Genomic DNA, 14,403 nt, shown 5'->3' on the forward strand with positions numbered 1-14,403 from the left:
CCTAGCGCTAAAATTGCTCTTTTCTTCTTCCATTGCTACCAACTCAAAAGTCAAGTAATTTTTATATAAAAGTAAAAAATATTATTAAATAAGTACGTAATAACTTTCAAACACCTTTAAAAATATAATTACAAGATATAAAATACATTTTAATTTGTTAGTGTTTTGTAAATTATTTATTTTATGCATAAAACATTAATATCAAAGCCTTAAATTTTAATGAAAACAATTATTAATATTTGTTATTATTTATTTTATTAGTAAATAATATTTTTTAAATAAATTGTAATATAATATATATAAAATATCAAATAAATGAGGTATAATAATATTTGTAATAAAATAACCTTAGTCTAATCTTAGAACAATGTTTACTTTCTTTTAAAGAAATCTTGAATTATTAATATAATTGTACTTTTTATTCACAAATTATCGTTTAGAAATAATTAAGTTATCATGTGAGACACTCTCATAAATTTATTGTGCTATTAATTATTTACTCTTGTTATCAATGTCTGATCCTTATCAAGATTTGAAAGCCTATTTATAGCATATTCATTGCAGATCTATAACAGAATTTGAAAAGAAGTTGAAGAATAAATATCTGTACATATAATGGCATCAAATCAGGTATGCAAAAATTGAAGATATTAATTTGCTATTCTTATAAAATTAGAAAAATTGTAATTTAAAATATATTATAGATTGAAAAAATTGTCAATTTATACAAAACATTAGCACGAAATCCATCTCTAAGCGGTGCAAAAATTCTAGAGCTACATGAAAATAAAATATCAATACAAAGTGCATGGTCTCAAAGAAATTTAGAGAGGAAGACAAATCAAAAATTTTTTCAGACACATATTTTAAATTCTGAGTTACAAGTACAATCTGAAAGTTTTCCCATTGATATTACAACAGAGTATGATGCATATCTATTATAAAAATATAATTTTGTTATATTATTGTAATATACATTTGATACTTTTTTTTTATAGACTTCTGTCTGATTTTACGGAAGATAATCAACGTAGAGCTGTCTTGAGACAAGCTACAATTGAAAACACTACAAAACAGTTTATTGAAATCTGGGATAAACAAAGGCTTGTAAAAAATTATGATTTAGCAGCTTTAGATGTACATGGAGATGTATATACTGATTGTAATTATTGATGTAAAATATTAATACATGTGTAATATTTAATAGGATTTAAAAAATTTTATTTTTTTCTATTGCTAGCTGAATTTGCTTCTTTTCAATGGTCTCCAGATAAAACAAAAGTGTTATATATTGCTGAAAAAAAGCTACCAAAATCTGAGCCATTTTATAAACAGAAACCTTGTAATAAAGAGGATAAAGATAAAAAGGCAGAAGATGAAATAACAGTGGTAAATTATTTTATTTTGTTTAATGTAAATATAGTGCAACTAAGTTAAGCTTTAATTGATAAAATATTTAACGCAGGGTAATGAATATATTTACAAACCTCATTGGGGAGAACAATTGGTAGGTAAACACCATCCAGTTGTTGCTGTCCTTGATACAACTGCAGACACAATTTCAGCTCTCTCAGGTATACCAAATGAACTATCACCTGCACAAGTATTATGGACTGAAGATAGTGAAAGTATAGTTGGTGTAGCCTGGAAACATGAGCCAAGACATTTAGGTCTTATTGCCTGTACTAATAGACTTTCTTGGATATTTTTGTTGAAAGATGGCGAATACAGTAAGAAATATTTTGTTATTTTTTAACTTATAAGTTAAGATCATATACATAAATATTGATAATAAATATATACAGATACATATATTTTTTAGAAAAGATATCAAATGATGGGTGTGCTGTTCATAGCCCTAGATTTAGCCCTGATAGAAAATATTTAATCTGGTTAGAAAGAGAAGCAGGTGGTGCACATCATAATGCTCACAGACTTATGTACCTTGAATTCAATTCAGAAAATTCGAAGGTATTTATACAACATATCTAGTTTCATATTAATTTTATTTAAATTTACGTCATTGATTTCTATTTAGGCTGATGTGCTTGTTGACATTGTACCTTCAAGTATACCTATTCAAAATGCTGAAAAGTTTTATGGCTTATATGGCCGCTTACCAAGACGATGTTGGAGCGTTGATTCACAATATATATTTTTGAGTACACCTCAACAGAATAATACCCGTTCTTATATCGTTAACACAAGTAAAAAATCAAAATATAATTAGTAAAAATTAAAAAATTAAAATTTTTTTAAATTATTAATAAAAAATATATAATTCATAGAAACGAAAGCTATAACTGAAATTCAAAATGATAAAAGTAGTCTTATTATTTTGGATGTAAAAGATAATGTTATTGCATTTTTGGAAACATCTCTTCTGGAACCACCTATGCTTACAGTAGGAAAGTTTGACTCAAATTCAGTTATTAGTGGTCATATTAAAAGAAGTAAAGTTTCTGTTTCCACGTCGATTCCTGGTTCTGAAAATTTAATGTACGAGCCTTCAGAATATGATTATGATAACAATGAAGAAATTAGTAAGTAATTTAATATTTCAATAATTGAGAAATATAAACTAAATATTTTTTAATAATTTTAGAACACTTCAACTTTATTTATTTTGGGCCAAATAGTGGATGTGATAAATCTGTACCTTTAATAATTGTACCACATGGTGGACCTCATTCTAACTATGCAAATTTATTTGTACTTGATTACTTTTTGTTTGTTTTATCTGGTAAATATTAGATTTTTAGTGATTTATATTCAAGGATTTATTTTGATAATGCATGCATAAGTTTTCTTAATAAAAATTATATATTTTAGGCTTTGCAGTGGTACAAGTTAATTATCGTGGATCTACTGGCATGGGTTCTAAAAATGTTGAATATCTCCAAGGAAAAGTTGGAAATGTTGATGTCAAGGATTGCGTAACTGCTACAAAAGAAGCTTTACAGAAATATCCATGGTTAAACTCAGACAGAATGGGAATAACTGGCGGTTCACATGGAGGATTTTTAGTCACTCATTTAAGTGCTAAATATCCAGTAAGTTCGTAAATTATTTAACATTCTTTTTGAGTATATTAAATTTGTATTTAGCAATTTAATTTGTAAAATTGATAATGTCTAATAAAATATGCCAATTCATTTTAGGATTTATACAAAGCTGTTGTTGCCAGAAATCCTGTAATCGACATTGCTGCTATGTACACTATATCAGATATTCCAGACTGGTAAAATGTTCACATATTTTTAAAGATTTTTCATAGTTCTCAATTAGTTTAACTGTATTACAGTCGCAATACTCTGAGTAAGGAAGAGACAATGAAGTAAGCTTAAATGTAGAATAGAGTATAACAAAAAGTAAAAAAAATAACACAATAACACAAAGATTAGATTTATCAAATAGAATTTTTATTTCAGTTATTGATTGCATAATGTATTTAATTTCAGGTGTGCTGCTGAAGCCAATTATCCCTTTGATGAAAGCATACCAATCTCAGAATCAGACCAAGTTCAGATGCTTGTGAAGATGTTTCAGTGTTCCCCGATTATTCATGCTGATAAAGTGAAAGCTCCAACTTTGTTATGTATTGGCTCGAACGATTTACGTGTACCTTCGTCTCAAGGAAAGCTGTGGTATTACCGTCTTAAAGCGAATAATGTTAAAACAAAGTACGCAAGTTTTATAAGTACAAATTACAAATTACACTATATTTTTTTTTTCATTTTAATACTATTTAAATATCAAAATATAATATCATATAAAATATAATATTACAGGATGCTACTTTATGAAGATAACCATCCTTTGGCATCAGGAATTGCTGAAATTGATAATGTTATTAATGCCTGTTTGTGGCTACATGAACATATTGGGACATGTTCACATAACACATAGATAATGGTACGATGATGGTGATAATTGATAATTTTGTAAAAAAAAAAAAAAACATTAGAAAATACGTTGTCACTATGAATTACATATAAAAATTTATATTTACGATTATGATCTAATAGAATTACTGTGCTCTGGAAATAGTGAATCATAACTAGGTGGTAAATTTTTATCAGCAACTGATGAAGGAACTGCGACTTCTAACATTGGTGCGGAGGGCATTGATGGAATTACAGATCCTTCATACTCATGTAATATTATCGGTAATGGTGCTGGTCTTGGACATGCATTTGGATTAACACAATCCATAGACCAACATAACTTTTGTGATCTTTTATATATCCATAAACACATAACAAATATGGTTAAGCATAAAATCAAAGTAATCACTGCACCCACTTTTACTTTTGCACCTGTACCATTGCTAATGATTTCATTCTGTCTTGAACACTTATCTTCATCAAAACAAATAGCTGGTACACAATTGTAAATTCCATCACAAAAGAATCGATTAGGCATGCAGGCATTGTGACCAATTGATTTATATTCATTCATGTCCACGTTACTGCAGTCTATAGTTTTAAGCAGTATAATAAAAATGTAATGTATTCTGATGTTTATGGAAAACTGTTGAGATCAAACAAACTTACTTGTAAAAGTAGTATAAGCAATACCAAGAGCAAGGAACTCCCCCTCATGTAATTTTTGCTTTGAAATGAATATCTCAGTTTCTAATTCTGCACTAGATTTTTGATCACTTGGATCATATTCAGCATAAGTCCTTACTAATGGTTGTGATTCAGATGAGTATACACTGTCCTCTGGTTCAGGAACTACATAATATTTTATTTTACTGCGATCAAGAGAACCACAAAACTTCTCCGTCCGATGATGATCTTTTCTCATAAACTAGAAGGAATTTTCAAACATTTTTATATACAAATCAATATTATTAAATAATTCAGTAATTCTTTATTGAATACCTAATCATATTACCTCATTATCATTACTTACTTGTACATAATCTATGCACTGTGTTCCATTTCGTCTAAAGGACATTTTTTGAATAACTGCAAATAATCCAAATCCTTTAGCAGTTGTAAATTTGAACTTACATTGAATATTACTGCGAACATTTTTCCATTGCTCGTACATGTATTTCGACCAGACTGTCGCCGCACCGGTCGCGATGTTAATAGGTGACTTTCCACCGAGTATTTGACATAATTTTTCTGACTCCATATCATCTACTAGAGGTTATACGTTAAATATCCTTTTAAATAATAAAGAAAAATCAATCGTATTTATTCGAAAAGACTCACATTGAACGTAAGTAGACGAACTATAATTTATGTAATTGTTCGCAAAAAATAATAAACAAAGAAGGTATAAAATATTCCATCGAGCCATTTTTACAGGAACTGTCAAAAAGCTATAAAGAATACCAATAACGTCACCATCATGTCTATGACATATATCCCCATATACGAGAGAACCAAGCACGCGAGATCGAGATTGAGATCGAGATCGAGATCGAGATCAATAATCTCGACAAGATACATTTTAAATTAAAATATATACATTGCAATACAAACGTTATCTTCTCTAGCTAAAGTTAAGAGGAACAAAATCTTTGAGATGAATGACGATTTCTGGGGTAAAATGAAAGTAATTAAACTCGATTATGGTGATGTGGAGATTGGTAAAACGGCAATGAAAACAATAGAGATTTGGAATGAATCTTATGTAAGTATATTTGATACTTAATTATAATTATTCACTTAAAGTGCAAAAATATTTCTACAAAAAAGTAAATTTTAACATCTTTTTCGTAGATACGTAATTTTTTTTAAAATTCATTTCTTTATCAACATATTCAATCAACAATTATAATTCGCGAAGAAACATTGCATTTTCTAATTTGTTCATTGCAGAAGGAACAAATATATCAGGTTCAAAGAGATCCCACTACAAATCCTTTAGATTATGTATTTCATTTACGTTCATATACTTGGACGTTAGGCCCTGATGAAAAATTCTTATGCGAAATAAATTATCGGCCTCTTGTAGCTTCTAAAAATGTTGATTATTTTATAATTATAGATTCCAATGGAACGTGTCTGAAAATTATTACCTATGGATATGCTATCGGTATTTACCATAAAACTTATATCTCTGTATACAGTTTAATTAAAAATTATTTGTATTTTAATTTATATTTAGCGATATACATTTTGGGTTCTATATAATGCAGAATATCGAATGATTTAATTCATATTTATTACATATTCCAAACTTAATTTTTATTAAAAATAAAATTATGTACAATAGAAATAATTTAAAATTTTTATTTATTTGTGCATTAGTTTCATCTTATTATCTAAACGATTTCTTATCTGTTTTTATGTATTTCATTTCTTAATATTTTTTAACAGGTCCTGAAGTAATCTGTTCAACAACAAAGATTTTCTTGAATTGCATGATAAAGAATCCTCAGGTTAAAAAGCGAATTAAGTTAACGAATAATTCTAAAGTTGCCGCGATTTTTATGTTTAATATAGACGAAAATCATAAGTCTTTTCAGTTAGACGCAAAATACGGTATTATTAAACCTTCCTCTCGAAAATATATTACAATTACGTTTACACCGCCAAAAGAGGGAAGATACACTTATTATTTAGTTGTTTTAATATTAAATCAAGTAAATTAAAAAACTAAACCAATAATACTTTATAATTATTTATTAAAAATTATTCTTTATTTAAAAATTTACCTAAAATATAGGAACCAATTATTATAGAATTATATGGCTATTGTAGCTCAGTATCCATTAAGAAAGATAATATAGATTCTTTTACTTATCCGTGGAAAGAAAAAAATGGCTTTAAAGGATATTTGAGAGATGTAATTGATACATTAGGAGATATACCCCCTGTATCTTTATCAAGGCATTATTTCAATTTTGGTCAAGTAGATGTAAATGTAGAAAATATCCAGAAAATATCTCATTCGATATGTCTAACAAACCATACTAATTCAAGTTTATTAATTACCTGGGAAAAAGGTAATTTTTCTTTCTTTTTTTATAAATAACATAAAGTTAATGTTACAAAATGACTTTTAGTTCATATATTATATTATAGATACTGATGAAATTTTTAATATAACACCTTCTGAAATGCTAATTCATGCAAATCAATCTACTCTGTTTGAACTTACATTTAATCCTAATGTAAAAAGTAATCTTTTTGGAGGAGAGATAATTTGTTCTGTTTTCTTCAAACATAAAATGCTATCTACTTTTCCATTTGTTACATCAGTAACAGTGATAGGTCTAATATTATATTATAAAAAAGTTTATGATAAAGTTAATTAAAATTGTTTAAATATTTTATTTTAAAGTTTTTATACATCTTAGGTCACTCTTTTCCTGTCACATCAAATGGATGGATACCACAATATGAAATTCCACAAACTATAATAATGCCACCATGTGTGCCATCATATCCAATTTATACCACTTTTCTGATTAAGAAATTTGGTCATTTACCTCTTATGTTTCAATTTGTTTCACCACCAGCAAGTCACTTTATTGTAAAACCAATGCTTGGTGTAATTTATCAGTATGTCATATAATTTTTAAATGCATTTGTAAATTCAACCTTGATTGTAAATTAGTGATAGTTAAATAATGCAATTACAGAGATTATCAAATAATTGTAGTAGGAATGACATCTAAACCCCAAAATGAACAGATTTATGTAGAAAGATGGACAATATACTTTAATGGAAATACAAAAAATGAGAGTTATATAGATTTTAAAGGATACGCAGAATATGCAAATATTGTTTTTAGCAATAATAATGTATTAAATTTTCCAACAACTATGTCAGGTTGTCAGCAGTTTTTACAACTGGGAATGCGAAATGTTACTCGTCATAGAATAAAGTAAGTCAACCTTCTTATTTAAATAAAAATATGTTAAATAAATACATTTTGAAGTGCATAATATTAAAGTAATATTTTAATATATTTCTTAATTAGAGACATTTATTTATATATAGATATCAATTTTATCAGTTGCCACCTGAACTTGATATGCAGCATATGAATGGAGAAATTAATGCAAATGATATATACCATCAAGAATGCACCTTTTCTCCAACTGAATCAAATGTAGACTATGATTTTGAGGTACAATGTGTTTTAATTGTTATAAAAAATGGAATTAGCATTGGATCAAAACGCTGTATAACTATACGTGTTCGTGGAAATAGTGCAACAGGGTCATTAAAGGTAAAATTTATGCGAAGTAACTTTCAGATTTAATATGAAATAAAAATAAAAAAACATTTATTTTTTATTTGCTTAATTTTTTAGGCTACTCCAAACGAATTAAATTTTGGAGAATTGGAATATAACAATACTAAAATGTTATCTTTTGATCTTATTAATTCTAGTGCAGTAGATATTTATTATAAATTAATTTGTACTCATCGCAATTGGCCACTTGGAAATATTGAAGAAGATGTTAAATTACATCCATTATCAGAAACAATTTTTTCAGGATCTCGTAAAAAAATTATAGTTTCTATTACTCCACGTACAGCAGTATATTATGAATTTGTAATTCAGTATCTAATAAGAATTAGTTTTCGATCAGATGTATTAGTAGCTAGACAAAGTCCAATACAAATTTGCAATGTATGTTGCATGTGTATTTTGCCCACAATAAAAGTAAAATTAGAATTAATTTAATCATAAAGATACCAAATTACATAAAATTATAATTTTTATATATATAATATATGTATTAGGTACAGAATATATGTGCTTTTGGATATAATCAAAACTATTCAATGCATATAAGCAAACAATTTTTATGGCATACACTGCAAATAAATAGGTATATTAATTTTTTTAATTGTACTATGTTACTGATATATTATCCATGATGATTATTTTGTTTAGATTAAATAAAAATTTGGGAGATATATTGCCAGGAGAAAAAAAAGCCATAAACATTGATCTTTTCCCAATGCTCATAAATGAGGGAACTATCTTAATTAAGTGGATAATAATAAATCCTTCAACATTACCTGTTTCATTAGCTTTAAAAAGAATTAAGCAATGTTCCTGTAAACCTGTTGTAAAAACAGTTAATTATTTGCTTGAACATACTGAAACTGAATGCATACATAAAAATCTTTGTATAGCTTACATAAAATCAAATATACTAAAGGTACAAACTTTAAATATAAGTTGTATATTTTTTTTTATTTTCACTAAAGTTTTTACAAAATACACTATTAAAATAAATATAGACTTGAAAGTAATATTAATTGATTATATTTTGCAGCCAAAAGAAGAAACTGTAATTGGTATGAGTATACGATACACATTGGTTGGAAAAACAGTTATATGTTGGGACTTAGACATTGGACATGATCGTCATATTATTTTAAACGTGATCATTAATTGTCTAACTGAATCTCAATCACAAGATTATTTCTTAAGTACTGCAATAATAAATTTTGGAAACATTTATTTTGGAAACAAGGGAATAACATATAGGGTATAATAGTTTTATATCTTCTTCATGCTTTATATCAGTATAAGATAAATTAATATAATAAAATTCTAGGCACATTGGATATTCAATATTACAAATAATGATTTGCCATACACTATAGATACTAATAATATCTATAAAATAAATAATGACTATCAGTGTAGAGTATTTTCATGCTTAGCAAAAAATGGTATCATAAAAGCTAGAACTGCTATTCCTCTCCTTTTCAGTTTTCAACCTAGAATGTTTGGTGCATATAAGGTATTATAAATTGAAAATTAGATAATTTAGAAATTACTAATATTACATTTTTTAGGTAACATTTCCAATAACCATGGGTGATAAGACACAAGAATTGACATTAAAAGGAGAGGCAACTTTTGATTTTAGATCAATCAGTACTAGAAAAACAATACCATCTTATTGTGCTTGTAAAACTCCATTATTTCCTGCATATTTCAGTGTTGATTGCATTGACATATGTTGTATATCTACACATAATTCTATAGTTAAAATGCTTCTAATATACAACAACTTAGATTTTGATGCACTCGCTTATGAGTGGAAATGGTACTCTTTGAATTTTTAAGTAAATGTGATTCTTTGTTAGGTTTCTTTAAATTACTAAATATCTCTAGTCACGATAATTCAAAAATGCTCGACGTTGACGTATTTCCACGGAAGGGTATATTACATCCAAATGCAGTGCAAAGTTTTAGGGTAAAAGTTTATACTAAAGGGTATTCTTGTCGAATCAGTATTCAAATACTTTGTATATTTTTTAATGCTACTAAACGAAGAGACTACCAAAGAAGTATTATAAAATATAATATTCTCAATCAGGAATTAGAAGGGCAATTTACCATTACAGAAAAAGGCATTCATGTGCCAGTAAGTAACTAATAATTAATATTTCATAATGAAGACATTGTGTTATAAATTGTTGATGTTCTATATAGAAACCATGGTTAAAAATACTTGATAAACCAGAGCAATATTATAAAACATTGAGTTTACGTTCCAGTATATATCCTGTGGAAGATGAAAATATAAGAGTAACTTTATTAGAAGAATTGAAAGCTTCTCCATCAAATATGATTTTTTTTGATGATAGTAAAAATTGCAGTATTATAAAAGAGAAAGAGCTCTATGTAGTAACATTTATTTTGGAAGGCTTGTTATGGTAAAAGTTGCTTCTTTGATTTGTAATATTTTTATAAATAATTGTTATTGTGATTATTATCGAAATCAGGTATTTTGTAGTAAGACAATAAAATTAATCATTTTTAGGGACATTGTTAATAGTGAAAGATTTAAGAATATAGTTGAAAATAATTTAATTCCTAAAAGAAATTTGTATTATTCTCAATTCATGATGGATCTTTCGGAACGAAGAACATTAGTACGTAGATCGTACATATCGCCGCCACTGACACTTATTGATTCGATACTAGAACAAGTAAAGAAAAAGATTTCATTTAGAATTACTTTTCTATTGAGACCTAATTGTAAATTATTTTTTAGATGTTATTTATGATAGTACATGATGAGTTTTCTTTAAAAATTACGCATTTAATCCATAATGAAGATGTACGACATCGTAACTACATCAAAATGTTACCTAAACAAAAAAGAACTGACCTTGAAAATAATTTCAAAGAAGGTAGTAATTTATTCATTTCAATCTTTTGCAGATTTTTTTTTTTTGGTAAAGTCTAACATTTATTTAAATGATATTTGTTTTAGCTAATAGTACATCTGATGATGAAGATGAATCACATTCTCAACACTTGAGAACAGGATTTAGAGTCTCTTTTGTGTAGTGATTACAAAATATGTCTTCATTTATGTACAAATATATAAGGCATTATGTTATCAACTATGTTTTTCCTCAAATGAATCTGGAACACGTTTAAATACAGCTAGAAATTTGTCTCCTTTATTTCTTGTCACTTTTTGGCCTTCCTCTGTGCTTTCATATAATTTCTCAACAACAGGATCTTTATCCTTTATAAACAAATTTTTTTGTAATGTAATTATGAGTTTTGTTCTGATAAAATAAGTAACAAAACTTACCAGTTCTTCTTTGGAAACATCATCAAACAATGGATGTTCATGAAAATGTTTTACTATCCATTCGTGTAAATCTTTAACATCTGTCATTGTATATATAATGGCCTTTAAATGATATTTATAATTATTTATTGAGATAAAAGAGAAATAAAAGGATTTAAATAATATTTTATAAAATATATTACTCCTTCAGTCAACACATAAGCATACTCTGCTAAAAGTGTCTTATTTATAATCCTCCATTTGTGTTTAGACTTTTTAAAGTGTGGATCTGGATATAAGAAAAACATCTTCTTCAACTACAAACATAAAATAATAAGTAAAAATAATCAAAATTGTAGGTTTAAAAATATAGTTATACCTTATTATACCTGGCCTTTATTAAAGTAATTTGGTAGATATTTCATTGCATTAGTTCTCAAACATGCAATGTTTTGGTATTGTCCAATATTTTGTGATCTTAATGCAGTTATACGATCCATAACATAATCAGAAACTTTTACTCTAATCTCCATACCCAGAATTAAATTATCAGGGAACATTGGTGACAGTGTAACTATTGCATAAAATATTCTATTAATAATAAGAAAAACAATATAATATATAAAATCAAAATTTGTTGTACCTAATAATCCTCCGTAGCCACAACCAATATCCACAAACTCAACACATTTTTGTGAAACATTATTTTCTTTGAATTCTTCTTTGTTAATTGGAAAATAATGTGGATATATTGAACTCCAGTCCATTAAATTTGGTTTAATAGGGCTGAAATTTCATTCCAAAGAAAAAAATATTAATGTAAAATCTAACTTTCGTTAAAATTAAAATTTATATTTTTTATACACAAAATAATTGCTTACTATTCAAAACAGTGGTCCGCTATAGGATTTGAATGTGCACGTTGTCTATAATACTTTTTTTGTGGCAATGCTAGCGGTTCTGACATGTTGGTTGTCAAAGTACAATCCACGTGGGTGACACAACAACTTAACCTAACCTGAGTAAAATTTACTTAAAAAGAAATCAAATATATTTACGAAATTTCGAATTGTATTTGACAAGATATTTTATGTAGAATTATTATAAAACGATATTAATATAAAATAATTGTAATATTGAAAGAAAGAAATATTTATTTATAGAGAGTTATATAATATATAAAGAGATATAAATACGTAATTTAAATTCATAATAAAATTAAAAAATAATTAAATTGTTGATATGAAACTTTAATTTAAAAATATTAGTATTATTAAACTAATTCATTTTATTACTGCACACTATTTGTTAATTATTATCTTATGACTAAAATTATCTTATTTTCCGATTCGATAGACAAAATTTTTAAGTATTTATCAGGAATATTATAATTATACTTATTTGAATTGCTTATTTAATAACTAAAATATAATATAGATTTACTATATTCCTTATTTATAAATTTTAAATTTCCTATTGTAAGCACATTCTCTGATTTCGTCAATCTGTTCAAATATTTTCAGTTAGGAGCATCCTCTTATATTAGGCTCACAGAATGAGCGTAGAGTTTGCTATGCAAAGAGAAGTGTAAAGATAAAATAGAAAAAAGAAATTTTTACATAAGGAATAATCAAGGATAAGGACAAAAGATAATGCCATCATTCTTATTTTATAATTTCATTTACTCCTGATATATGTACATACTCCTTTAATAACAGAAATGTAGAATGATAGCGGATGATAGAGTGATATTAGATAAGGAGAGAAAGATATAGGCTACCAATTTTAATTTATAGTTCTGTTTGCTCCTGCTACTTCAATTCTACTGTCAATAGAAACGTTAAACTATAGTAAAGGTTATTTAACAAGGTATTGTATTGAACAGAAGTAATTAATTACACATATTAGCTAATTATTATCAAAGGTTGCAATGATTCCAGATATTCCTATTAATAACTGTTATACATAGTTTTTTTCCAAAGCATTTATGGAAAATCGAAATGATGTTATAATTTTGACTACAAAATATGTACGTATCATGTATCAATTATAATTATGCGAAGAGCATGAATAAAAATTTTTTAATTTTCAGATTGTAAATATTTTAAATTTAATGTGGCGTCATTTTCCAAAGAGTAATTTTTAAACAATGATACCAATTATTATATCTTATCACGTGGAAGTAATTACGTATTCGTGTTATATAAAAAAAATTCGATTTGGTATACTAGATTTATTTGGAGTTATTTTTTAAGGTAATTAAATTTATTAAAAAATAAGTAACAGAAGTCGTAAGCAAGTAAAAATAAAATTAAGATCGTGTCCGAAACAAATGAGTTTGCGATTTCTCGAGAAACTGTTTAGCCTATGCGATGTAACGAAATAGTACAATAGGAATGAAATTTAAAAGAATAGATCAAATAGAATAGTTAATTTAACAATATTAGGTTCTTCTTATTGACAATATTTAAAACAAAATCATTAAATAATTAAAGATATTGATATTAAATGATATTAATAATAAATTGTACTTAAATTCTACAAGGTAGGAGCTTTATTAAAATATTTCTTTTTACAGTTGTTTGCATAATATTTGAAGATTACATTTTATAAACTTTAATCAAATAGATGTACTCTGTAATGAAGAATAATTTTCATAAAATCTAAAATTTATTTTTATCATAAAATATAAATTTGATTTTAATTTAAAGCTTAAGTCATGTTATATTATAATATATATTTTTCAAAATATCCTACAGTTGAGAGATTAAGTTTTAATTATTCATAATGTATTTGTTTTAATTATATTATTTATTTATATTACAATATATTATAAATAAATAATAATATTTAATTTTTATTTTAATTA

At 26.2% G+C, this 14,403-nt stretch overlaps 4 protein-coding genes across 7 annotated transcripts in view; 2 read left to right on the plus strand and 2 right to left on the minus strand.

Moving 5' to 3' along the window:
* The first annotated feature begins 572 nt into the window (after window positions 1–572).
* Window positions 573–3,930, plus strand: LOC108553002 (acylamino-acid-releasing enzyme). The gene is made up of 13 exons (XM_017907740.1): window positions 573–630; window positions 705–922; window positions 999–1,162; window positions 1,241–1,389; window positions 1,466–1,730; window positions 1,823–1,971; window positions 2,039–2,207; window positions 2,289–2,543; window positions 2,606–2,743; window positions 2,833–3,053; window positions 3,162–3,241; window positions 3,462–3,683; window positions 3,792–3,930. The coding sequence occupies exons 1-13, from the start codon at window positions 616–618 to the stop codon at window positions 3,907–3,909; spliced, it is 2,163 nt and encodes a 720-aa protein (XP_017763229.1). The 5' UTR covers window positions 573–615; the 3' UTR covers window positions 3,910–3,930.
* On the minus strand, window positions 3,922–5,401 carry LOC108553003 (uncharacterized). 4 transcript variants are annotated; one of them, XM_017907743.1, is made up of 5 exons: window positions 5,229–5,308; window positions 5,060–5,153; window positions 4,921–4,976; window positions 4,557–4,815; window positions 3,922–4,478 (listed from the first exon to the last, which is right to left on the minus strand). In XM_017907743.1, the coding sequence occupies exons 2-5, from the start codon at window positions 5,151–5,153 to the stop codon at window positions 4,015–4,017; spliced, it is 873 nt and encodes a 290-aa protein (XP_017763232.1). In that variant the 5' UTR covers window positions 5,229–5,308; the 3' UTR covers window positions 3,922–4,014. The 4 variants fall into 4 exon arrangements, with proteins under 4 accessions (XP_017763232.1, XP_017763233.1, XP_017763230.1 ...); XM_017907744.1 differs by having other exon boundaries at window positions 5,060–5,156; window positions 5,229–5,266; XM_017907741.1 differs by having other exon boundaries at window positions 4,921–5,156; window positions 5,229–5,401.
* A 134-nt stretch (window positions 5,402–5,535) lies between these two features.
* On the plus strand, window positions 5,536–11,302 carry LOC108552968 (coiled-coil domain-containing protein 108). The gene is made up of 19 exons (XM_017907685.1): window positions 5,536–5,652; window positions 5,841–6,057; window positions 6,342–6,607; window positions 6,691–6,970; window positions 7,050–7,238; window positions 7,325–7,529; window positions 7,610–7,855; window positions 7,972–8,203; window positions 8,288–8,644; window positions 8,725–8,813; window positions 8,879–9,149; window positions 9,267–9,482; window positions 9,552–9,740; window positions 9,796–10,049; window positions 10,118–10,370; window positions 10,439–10,662; window positions 10,770–10,938; window positions 11,004–11,142; window positions 11,226–11,302. Exons 1-19 carry the CDS (start codon window positions 5,545–5,547, stop codon window positions 11,300–11,302), a joined length of 3,981 nt encoding a protein of 1,326 aa, XP_017763174.1. The 5' UTR covers window positions 5,536–5,544.
* A 52-nt stretch (window positions 11,303–11,354) lies between these two features.
* LOC108552971 (tRNA (guanine-N(7)-)-methyltransferase) overlaps window positions 11,355–14,403 on the minus strand; it is a 17,776-nt gene continuing 14,727 nt past the window's right edge. Inside the window, exons 2-7 of the mRNA XM_017907686.1 lie at window positions 12,416–12,552; window positions 12,178–12,320; window positions 11,924–12,108; window positions 11,738–11,851; window positions 11,556–11,657; window positions 11,355–11,486 (exon numbers count right to left, since the gene is read on the minus strand). Coding sequence (XP_017763175.1) covers window positions 11,355–11,486; window positions 11,556–11,657; window positions 11,738–11,851; window positions 11,924–12,108; window positions 12,178–12,320; window positions 12,416–12,501 — 762 coding nt within the window. The 5' untranslated portion in view covers window positions 12,502–12,552. The remainder of the gene's footprint in view (window positions 11,487–11,555; window positions 11,658–11,737; window positions 11,852–11,923; window positions 12,109–12,177; window positions 12,321–12,415; window positions 12,553–14,403) is intronic.

Source organism: Eufriesea mexicana, unplaced genomic scaffold (assembly GCF_001483705.2).
Source record: "Eufriesea mexicana isolate 0111107269 unplaced genomic scaffold, ASM148370v2 scaffold8839, whole genome shotgun sequence".
Taxonomy (NCBI): Eukaryota; Metazoa; Arthropoda; class Insecta; order Hymenoptera; family Apidae; genus Eufriesea; species Eufriesea mexicana.

Excerpts from the sequence above, each read along its gene's own strand:
- LOC108553002 (XM_017907740.1), top strand. Across the intron at positions 1,163-1,240 it reads TGGAGATGTATATACTGATT|CTGAATTTGCTTCTTTTCAA; the intron begins GTAATTATTGAT and ends TTCTATTGCTAG. Across the intron at positions 1,731-1,822 it reads GTTGAAAGATGGCGAATACA|AAAAGATATCAAATGATGGG; the intron begins GTAAGAAATATT and ends TATATTTTTTAG.
- LOC108553003 (XM_017907741.1), bottom strand. The coding sequence starts at position 5,316 with ATGGCTCGATGGAATATTTTATACCTTCTTTGTTTATTATTTTTTGCG. Across the intron at positions 4,816-4,920 it reads AGTGCATAGATTATGTACAA|TTTATGAGAAAAGATCATCA; the intron begins GTAAGTAATGAT and ends AATTCCTTCTAG. Across the intron at positions 4,479-4,556 it reads TGCTTATACTACTTTTACAA|ACTGCAGTAACGTGGACATG; the intron begins GTAAGTTTGTTT and ends TTAAAACTATAG.
- LOC108552968 (XM_017907685.1), top strand. The coding sequence starts at position 5,545 with ATGAATGACGATTTCTGGGGTAAAATGAAAGTAATTAAACTCGATTAT. Across the intron at positions 9,150-9,266 it reads TAAAATCAAATATACTAAAG|CCAAAAGAAGAAACTGTAAT; the intron begins GTACAAACTTTA and ends TATATTTTGCAG. Across the intron at positions 10,050-10,117 it reads CTCGCTTATGAGTGGAAATG|TCACGATAATTCAAAAATGC; the intron begins GTACTCTTTGAA and ends AAATATCTCTAG.